Genomic DNA, 10145 nt, shown 5'->3' on the forward strand with positions numbered 1-10145 from the left:
ACCCCATTTTTGAACATCCTTTAACTGCATGGGGACAGGTTTCAAGGGTCTCTGTCGGTTTGCCCCCAACCTCAATTCTTCCACAGGAGGGCAGACTCTCCCTTTGAAAGAGAGGAGGAAAATAGCAAACTTTAACATTAATTGTGATTAGCGACATTACCATGTATTCAGTTTCATAAAGATAAGAGAATAAGAAACTGTCTCTGATCTAAGACAACACAGTTAACTGCTGACTTCTGCTTTGGGAAGCCGACTTGCCCCTTTCTCTTCCAAAGGGAGCATACGTCTGTTCTCCCTTAAGAACTGACTACCACCAATATCCACTTAGCAAGTTCCATTTGCTAAAGATAAAATTGTCCTAATAGAAATCTGAAAATTCGCTTCTGTAAAACTTGCTCAGCTCCGGGAAATTCCTCTTTTGAAAACGGCCACCCTAAAATAATCACAAAGATTATGATAATATCTAACAGTATAAAATCATGAAATGTTTCTGATCGGGCTGAGTCTCTTACCCAATAGCTAAAGGAGGCTAATGCTGCGAACTAATTAGTTTTTCTTTTGTCTCCGAGTGCTGAGTATGACCCCACTCCCCTCACCAGCCTTAGAACCTAGAACCAACACCTTAAGCTCAGAGGTCTGAAAGACAGCCCGGCCTTCTGGCCCATCAGCATTCTTTAATCATTTTTGCTAACCACCTGGTAAGTCACCATCATCCGGGTCCCAGCTCCAGGACCTCGCCTTCCGCCTTCCGGCCTAACACGTGACCACACTCTTCCGGTCTGGTGGGTAGAGTCCTGCTGGGAGCATGGCTGCCGATGTGCCAGTTACGGTGGAGTTGGGCTTCGTTGAGGAGGCACCGGCCTGGAGGCTGCGCAGCGAGCAGTTTCCCAGCAAAGTGGGCGGGCGGCCTGCGTGGTTGGCCCTGGCGGAGCTGCCCGGACCTGGGGCGCTGGCGTGCGCGCGTTGCGGCCGCCCGCTCGCCTTCCTGCTGCAAGTGTACGCACCGCTTCCGGGTCGGGACGACGCCTTCCACCGTAGCCTCTTTCTCTTCTGCTGTCGAGAGCCGCTGTGTTGCGCCGGCCTGCGAGGTGAGCGGCCGCGGGGCAGGGCTGCCACGGCGGCTGAACCCCGGACGTAGGACGACTGGTTCCTGCGGGTGATTTGTATTCTGGTGTCAGAATTGTGGTCTTAATTCCGGTCTTAGAATCGTGCTCCTCTATCTTTGGCACGGACTCTTTAGAGCCAGCAAGATACTCTTGTCAGACGGAGCTCCTCACGGTTTTAAAGCTCTTTAGTTTTCATTTTTATTCCCTCTCATATAAAAACTGCCCCCTGAAAGCGAAAACCTTAGTTTTCCTACTTAAGTGACATTTTATGAGGTGAAGCACTGAAGACGGTTCAGATGTTTGAGTTATTTTGTTTCACTGAAAAATACTCACGTACCTTTTTCTCTTCATTTTAGTTTTTCGTAATCAGCTACCAAGGAAAAATGCATTTTACTCATATGAGCCCCCTTCTGAAACGGGAGCTTCGGATACAGAATGTGTGTGCCTCCAACTTAAGTCTGGAGCTCATCTCTGCAGGGTTTGTGGTTGCTTGGCCCCTATGACATGCTCTAGGTGCAAACAGGCACATTACTGCAGCAAGGAACATCAGACATTAGACTGGCGGCTCGGCCACAAGCAGGCTTGTACACAGTCAGGTAAGAAGTGCATCCTTGTTTTCAGTTTAAGCTTCACTGCCTCTGTCAACTGAGGTACTTCAGTTTCTGGTTAAAGTTGAAATTTGAAAACATACTTGAAAAGTTTTATGAACTGGTAACGTGAACACTTTACTAATCTAAAACACAACCAGCTTTATTAGCAGGGGAACAGTGGTTAACAGTGGTCATCCAAAAAGCTTCCCTATCTTTTGGTTGACTGCACACACATGCATCCCTAATCTGATAAGGTTATAATGAATTGTTTGATGACTTTAATAGACTGTATCTCTTCACTTTATTCATACTTGTGTTGGTGTAAACAGACCTGTAGTGTTAGTACAGGAAGTTATGTATCACAACAGTTGTATTTATTGTCTTACCATAGCAATTCTGATGTTCAAACTGTGATAAATTCACTCAACCCAGATTTCAGAACTTACGCTTTAGAAATGGGAAAACTTTAGGTTTTCAAAACTGTTTATTAATAATGCTAATAATTTTCTTGTAGACCATTTAGACCATATGGTTCCAGACCATAACTTCCTGTTTCCAGAATTTGAAATTGTAACAGAAACAGAAGACGAGATTGGGCCTGAGGTGGTGGAAATGGAGGATTACTCTGAAGTTATAGGAAGCATGGGTAAGGAGGAGTCTATGCTTTGATTTTACAGGACCAAATGTACCTTGGGGAAAACAAAATGGCAGGGAGGAAAGGCACCATCAGTGTTTGTCTGGTGAGGCAGAGAATGTCGTGGTAGAAGATTGTAGACCCCAGGTCACTGCAGAACCTCTGACGAGAGAGGTCCTTTGTAATGTAGTCTTCTAGCTTCGTGTTCTAGCGCTGTCTTTGGTGACCACTGAACAGACCTGAGTAGTGACCTACAAGTGCCCACAAGTGCTGCTCATCAATCCAGCATTCACCCTGCCCCAAAGTTGCTTATGCATGGGCTCAAACACCCAGCAACACATTTTGCCTCATGCTTCCAGTGAAGAAACTGAAGTTCTAGGTATCGTGTGTTTGAACAAAGAACTTAGTTTTTATAGTTTGAATCTAGCTCTTAGTGACGGTAGAATCTGAACTTTTAAACCATAAAATCAGGTTTATAGAACTAAATTAGAATCTCAGTTTACTGGCTCATTTGCACATGCTTGGTAACAGAAATACACATCAGAAGAAGTGTGTGTGTATGTGTGTGTGTGTGTGTGTGTGTGAATGTGGGGGGCTCTTCTTAGGAGGGAAACCACAGAATGCTTAGCCAAGTAAAATGTCTTCTGACTGATAAAATGAAGGTCTGGAGAGATGGCTCAGAGGTGACGAGCAACTGCTAGTCTTGCAAAGGACCCTGGTTTGGTCCCTAAAACCTACATGGCAGTTTCCTAACTCCAGTTCCAGGTGATTCAAGGCCCTCTTCCAGCCTTGATGTGCACATACATACCTACATACATATGGGCAAAACATTCTATAAAAATACATGTGCTATAGGAACTACCTGGATGTACCTACACTGTGTCTACTCGTGTATGTATTATTACTCATGTTTTCAGTGGCAAGTCATGAAAATGTTTTCCTTCAGAGAGGATGTTAATGGGAGGGCTGGTGTACACATGAGTTGACTGTAGGACCTGGCAATCCTTAATATAAGTAATCACATAAGAAGCAACCCTAGAAGTAAATAGTTGAATTATATAACCACTTAATTCAAGCCACTGATTTGACAGTAAATTCCTAACTAAAATATTCTCAAAGAAGGAAAAAACTTTGAAAAATTAAATGCACGTTTTTTTTTTTCTTTTGAGGCATTCTCAGGAAGGCCAAGCTGGCCTTGAACTGACTTCTGCTTCTACCTCCAGAAAGCAAATATTAGAGGTTGATTGCTGTTACTTTATTCAGTAAATTTATGCCTTGGGTCTGGGAAAAGAATAGTACAGATTTTCAAAAAGATGAAGGTCTGAATTTTTAATGGACGATGCCAGCAACTTTTTTACATTTATCTACAACAAAGGTTTAGAAATAATGTCACCTTACTTGTAGTTGGCACTCCATATCTATAAAATGTTCTATTTAGAGAGGTGGTTGATTCTAGAACTAGTGAGGAAATACTCAATATGAAAAAAGTGGTTATTATAAGAAATTGAAGAAGTTACTAGTTACGAACTAGTTCAGTTCCTAGCAACCACATGGTGGCTCATAACCATCTGTAATGAGATCTGATGCCCTCTTCTGCTGTGTCTGAAGAGAACGACAGTGCACTCATATACATAAATAAATCTTAAAAAAAAAAAAAGATTCAGTTATCATGCTTTTAATCCCGGCATGAAGGAGGCAGAGGCAGGATCTTGCAGTTCAAGGCCAGCAAATCCACAAAGTAAGTTCTAGGAGGGCTACACACACACATTGAAATCCTTTCTCAGAAAATAAGAGAATTCAGTTATTAGTGGGTCTAGTGAGAGATGTGTAATCCCAGCTGCTCGGGAGGCTTAAGGCAGGTTTGAAGTCACTACCAGAGGAGGTCAAGGCAAGCCCGAACAAACTCCTGAGACCCTATCTAGAAGAATAAAGGCCATGGGGTTGAACTCAGCATAGGGCATTTTGCCTAATGTGTACCAGGCGCTTGATTTAATTCCTGGTTCTGAAAAAACAAAAATCTCATTAATCATCAAAGATTATTTGTAGATAAAATGAAGTGACTTGGAGATCTTGAAATTTTATATGAAGCATATTCTTGGTACTTGACAATTAACTACAGTGTATGTGCAATATTTACAAGATGAAATTTTTATGCTTCCCTGAAGTTACTGTGTCATAGCTGAGAACTGGTTTGGGTTGCAAGGAGAAAGACTGGGAGGGAGAAGACAGGTTTGCCTCTGGGAGTTTTAGGGTTCCCTAAATTATCCATGTTTTGCCTTACACCTGAGAGAAAGCCACTCTGAGGGGATTTCCATTTTCCCTGCATCCTGGCTCTTTATGACAGGTAAGTGCCATTAGTTAACGCTGCCCCACCCCAAAGACGGACTGCTGTGGTCCTGAACCAGCATCCACATTTTAATTTGAAACCTTAAAGATTAGATTTATAATGACTACATAATGTTACCTAGAAATAAGCACTAATGTTACTTGAGTAGAAGAAGCTGTCTAATTAGAACTAGGCCCTCCAGACATTTGAACTGTGAAAGTGTGGGATTATCCCAGCATTCCATAATTCTTGTGTTGTTTTTCCCAGGGGGAGTACCTGAGGAAGAACTAGATTCCATGGCAAAGCATGAATCCAAGGAGGATCACATATTCCAAAAGTTTAAATCCAAAATAGCCCTTGAACCAGAGCAGGTAAAATGGTGTTTATACTTCCTTGTGTTCTCAAAATGATGGCCACATCTACTTTTGGCTTATAAAACCTATATGATTCACATGCCTATACACTGTACACATGTATATATTTACACAAGTATTAAAAAAAAAGTACATGAGATATTGATGTCAAGTTTTCCCGACTGAGTTGCGTTATCATAAACAAAAATTACTAAAGGCTGCTTCCTAAAACACTGGATCAAGTAAGTGTCCAGGATAACAGAAGCTTTGATCTGACTCTAACACTTAAGGTGGTTTTTTTGGAAAAACACTCTGAAGCTGATTGTAGTGAATTTACTTTTTAAAACAATTTAACCAACCCCATGCCTGATGTCCCTTTTTAAGTATTTAAGGATCCTGACTATATGAAGATAGTGCTAACTAGCTACCGTGGGCCACATCTTGTGTGCAGACTCTAGTATTGAGTTAGGCCAGTGATAGAACTAGCATTCCAGTGCCTGTGGCCGAACTGATAACCTGAGTTTGATCCTTGGGGCCCACACAATGGAAGCAGTTGACTTGCACAAGTTACCATCTGACTTCCATACTTACACTTTGACTCGAGTGTTGCCATGTGCATGTATGTACACAGTAACTTTTAACTGTCTTAGAAGATTCTGACATTTTAGGGAGGAATATCATTAAGAAAATCAGGTGAAATAATGGGTTTTGAGGTTTAGGGGTGTTGGCAGCGTATAGGAGCCCATGTGGCTCTTCTTCAAACGATCCTTAGATTGTGGTTGCATTGGAAATTCTTAGATGAGATATGTTGATTTTTAGATTCTCAGGTATGGAAGAGGTATTAAACCCATCTGGATTTCTGGTGAAAATATTCCTCAAGAAAAAGATATTCCAGATTGCCCATGTGGTGCCAAGAGAATATTTGAATTCCAGGTATGACCTTAAATAATTAGGATTTTTAGGAAACTTGCTCTAGATGGCTCAGCATGCCAAAGTGCCTTCCTTGAAACATTCTTATGTTGCCCTCTTCTCAGGTCATGCCTCAGCTGTTGAACCACCTAAAGGCAGACAGACTGGGCACAAGTGTGGACTGGGGCATCTTGGCTGTCTTCACCTGTGCTGAGAGCTGCAGCCTGGGCATCGGCTACACAGAAGAATTTGTGTGGAAACAGGATGTGACAGAGACACCGTGAAAGGTGTTAAATTCTTAAAAATAAATGTTCCTTATGCCTCACTACCTCACAATTCCATCTCTAGGACTTAATCCTAAATAGACAGTTACCAAAGACAGAAGTATGAAGATGTTGATTTATAATGTCTATGCATTACTAAAACAAGTGTCCAATGATAGGGAATTAAATTTGAGCTATATCCATGGCAAAGGGCACTAGTAGTAACGCTCTAAATGTAGAGACATCAAGAGGGGTATAACTAACACCAGGATATCATTGATGTTCACGGCATGTTAATTTTATAGAAATATTCATGTGTGTAAAGAAAATCTGCTAGAGATGGCTCAGCTGTTTGTTATTACTATTGTTATTTTAAGTACATTCATGGTTTGTCTGCGTGCATATGCACCACAAAGTACCTGGTGTCTCTGTCTTCAGAGGCCAAATGACCATATTGGGTTCTGTGGAGCTGGAATTAAGACACTTGTGAGCAGCTGGGTGAGGACTAAGAGTCAAACCTGGGTCTTTTGCAAAAATAGCTAGGGCTCAGTTAACTCTCAGTCCGCTCTCCAGCTCCGTTACTAAGAGTGCTTGCTACTCTTCCAAAGGACCCGAGTTCAGTTCATAGCGCTCCATCAGGAAGCACACGACTACCTGTAACACCCGCTCCAGAGGATCTGATGCTCTTTTCTGGCCCCTGTGGGCATGCATACATATGTGGCATATCTCTCTCAAATACACAAAACATACACATAAAGTCTTAAGAGTATCTGGAAAGGGGCTGGAGAGATGGCTCAGCAGTTAAGAGCACCACTACTCTTCCAGAGGTCCTGAGTTCAATTCCCAGCAACCACATGGTGGCTCACAACCATCTGTAAAGAGATCCGATGCCCTCTTCTGGTGTATCTGAAGACAGCTACAGTGTACTTATATATAATAAATGAATAAATCTTAAAAAAAAAAGAGTGTCTGGAAAGGGAAGCTTTACACATCTATTTCCTATAAACCACCACACCCACAGCATTTCCCCACCTTTAAATTTCCACAGTTAAAGAGGTAGGTAAGACTGAAGTAGACAAAGTCCGTCTGGTACAGAGCAAAGACAAACTGAGCTTTGGCAGACCAAGTAGGACAAAGAAGCAGCCAGTAAAGTTAGAAGTACAAGGGATGGTGGGCGCCTGGATCTGAGACCCTACTTCAGAGCTAACCTTGAAAAGCCAAGGAACTGCTTCTAGACGATTGACAAACTAGACCCTTGTCTTCCCTTTGCACAAACTGTCTTCACAGGTTGACAGAGGAAAGTGAACAGAGAAGAAACTGGCCCTGGAAGCAGTAACCTGAGTAAAGAGAGGGCCTGGGCCGTCTTTCAAGTGTGGGGTACTCCATATGACACACTGCCAAGCACTGGCCAGATCTTAAGATGTTAATGATGTTTCTCATTGTCACTCAAAAGTGAATTCTCAACCTCAGAGATCCAGACTAAGACACACCAGAAGACAGCTTTGGATCCCATTACAGATTGTTGTGAGCCACCATGTGGTTGCTGGGAATTGATGGAAGAGCAGTTAGTGCTCTTAACCGCTGAGCCATCTCTCCAGCCAGCCTTCACAATTTTAAGAGGTCACATCATACTCTACAACACTGACTTTCTGACTGTGAGTTCATACCACCTATTTGTATATTAAGACAAATGGGATCATTAAGAGATTTCTATGGGGAACATTTGTAATTACCAAGCTACTTTTAAGTGGGGAATGCTGTTCATTTTAACTTGAGGAACTTGATAAGAACCACATAGAACTAGTAGTATAGTCCACAGCTGTGGAAGGAATTTGCATCAGTTAGTGGCAAACATGTAGAAACAATGACTCAGGAAAAGACTCGGACAGAGGTGTGTGGCTTCACATCCCAAATTACCAGCAATGCTGTCTGCTCAGAATGTATTACAGAAAGTTCTAAATGCTATGGGCTTTTAAAAGTAAATGCACTTATAAATGACAAGGGCTGCTATTTGAGGATATCCCTAGGCAGGGTGGACATGAATGTACCCAGCAAGGCACATACTTGAGTACATCTAGGTCAATCTTGGAAGTCCACAGATCGAAGGCTTCCCTGGGCCACAAACTGAGTACCTGATCAGCCTAGACTAGTGGTAGCAAGATCCCTACTCACTAAAACCACTGTCTTCATTGGTTTTTGTCAACTTGACACAAATTTAGACATAACTGGAAAGAAGGAATCTTGAGAATGCTTTGTAGACTAGCCTGTAAGCAAGTCTGGGGAGTATTGTCTTGACTGATGTGGGCAAGCCCAGCTCAGTGTGGGTGCTGCCACCCTTGGGCAGGTAGTCCTGGGTTGTATAAGAAAGAAGGCGGAGGGCTGGAGAGATGGCTCAGTGGTTAAGAGCACTGACTGCTCTTCCAGAGGTCCTGAGTTCAAATCCCAGCAACCACATGGTGGCTCACAGCCATCTGTAATGGATTCAATGCCCTCTTCTGGTGTGAAGACAGCTTCAGTGTACTCACATAAAATAAAATAAAAAAATCTTTAAAAAAAAAAAAAAAAAAAGAAAAAAGTATAAAAAAAAAAAAAAAAAAAAAGAGAAAGAGAAGGCTGAGCAAGCCAGCAAGGAGGATTCTTTCATAGACTACAACTCTACACTGAAATAAGCCCTTTCCTCCACAAAAGTTGCTTTTGGTCATGTTATTTTAAGACAATCACAGTTTCAAAAAGTCTGCTGCATGTGTCATTTAGGTATCTACACTTAACATTCTATTCGAGTACATGCTTAGGGTTCTACTCTGGATGCAGGTCAGTTACAGAGGCCATTCCCTGCAAGCATGAGATCCTGTGTTCTTATCCTCAGTAAGGATAAAAGGATATGCATAATACAGAACCGGTTAAATGAAGACCTTGGTGAGCTTTAGTGGCTTATAATCCCAGTTACTTGAAAAAATAAGGCAGAATCACCGAGTTCATGGCTACCTGGGTTACACAACTCTAGCCATGACACCCTGTCTCAAACAAACAAACAAACAAACAAACAAAAAAACCAAAAAACAAGGTATGTTAAAGTCCCAACCATTGAAATGTTGAAATACCAGAAAGAAAAAACAAAATTACTACTACTCAACTATTATATGCCTAGAACTTAGGGTTCAAATGCAATCAACTCTTAATAGTAGTAAAAAAAACCTTCAACAAATAGATTGGAAAAAGTTAAATATGCATCAGCATTTTCCCTTAACATGTTACAAACAAAACAGGAAACCATGATGAAATAATTAACTTTTATGAATTGGAAAGGCCCTATATAAAAAGAATTATAAAACTTTAAAAGAAACGGGACCCCAGCTCCGAAAAAAAAAAAAAAAACAAAAAAAAAAAAAAAAAAAAAAAAAAAAAAACTGTAACTGTGTACTACCATCGCTAGGGGAATAGTCCAAGTCAAGGTATCCAAGAAGATATAACATTGCATTGTGGAAGTATAGCTGATACACTGACTGCACAAAAGTCACAAGAGAACATATGCTTCAGTATTTTTCCAAAAATGAGATGAAAATCATCCCCAAAGGACGGATTTGCACATTAAAAATTATAAAAGCAACACAGCTGGTAACTTTAGCATTCTAGTCCATCATCACCATAGCACACTTACAGTAAGGCAAAACCCACCCCACCCACTCACTCCATAGTTCCTTCCCATACTTGGTCCTGAGGAACAGGGTAGCTGGTGAGCACGAAGGCCTAAAGCCTTATTCTCCTGGCTGTTGGCATTCAGTGGCGCTCTACTCAGTCTTGTCTCACAGTACTCTAGTAACCCCAAAGTTCCAGGACACTCAAGCCACCTGACAGTCACTTACTAGTGTTCCCTCCCTGCCTGCTGCCACTATCAGGCACACTGGAGAACTCAGTCATAATATAGTGGAAGATGAAGAGTTACAAGACACCCACTCACTAATCT

General features: G+C 41.7%; 1 protein-coding gene across 1 annotated transcript; it reads left to right on the plus strand.

The window, feature by feature from the left end:
• Positions 1-759: 759 nt before the first annotated feature.
• Pdcd2 (programmed cell death 2) lies at positions 760-6517 on the plus strand. Its single transcript, XM_032885139.1, has 6 exons — positions 760-1088; positions 1463-1702; positions 2211-2342; positions 4924-5027; positions 5829-5942; positions 6044-6517. Exons 1-6 carry the CDS (start codon positions 806-808, stop codon positions 6200-6202), a joined length of 1032 nt encoding a protein of 343 aa, XP_032741030.1. The 5' UTR covers positions 760-805; the 3' UTR covers positions 6203-6517.
• The last annotated feature ends 3628 nt before the right edge of the window (positions 6518-10145 follow it).

Source organism: Rattus rattus, chromosome 14 (assembly GCF_011064425.1).
Source record: "Rattus rattus isolate New Zealand chromosome 14, Rrattus_CSIRO_v1, whole genome shotgun sequence".
NCBI lineage: Eukaryota > Metazoa > Chordata > Mammalia > Rodentia > Muridae > Rattus > Rattus rattus.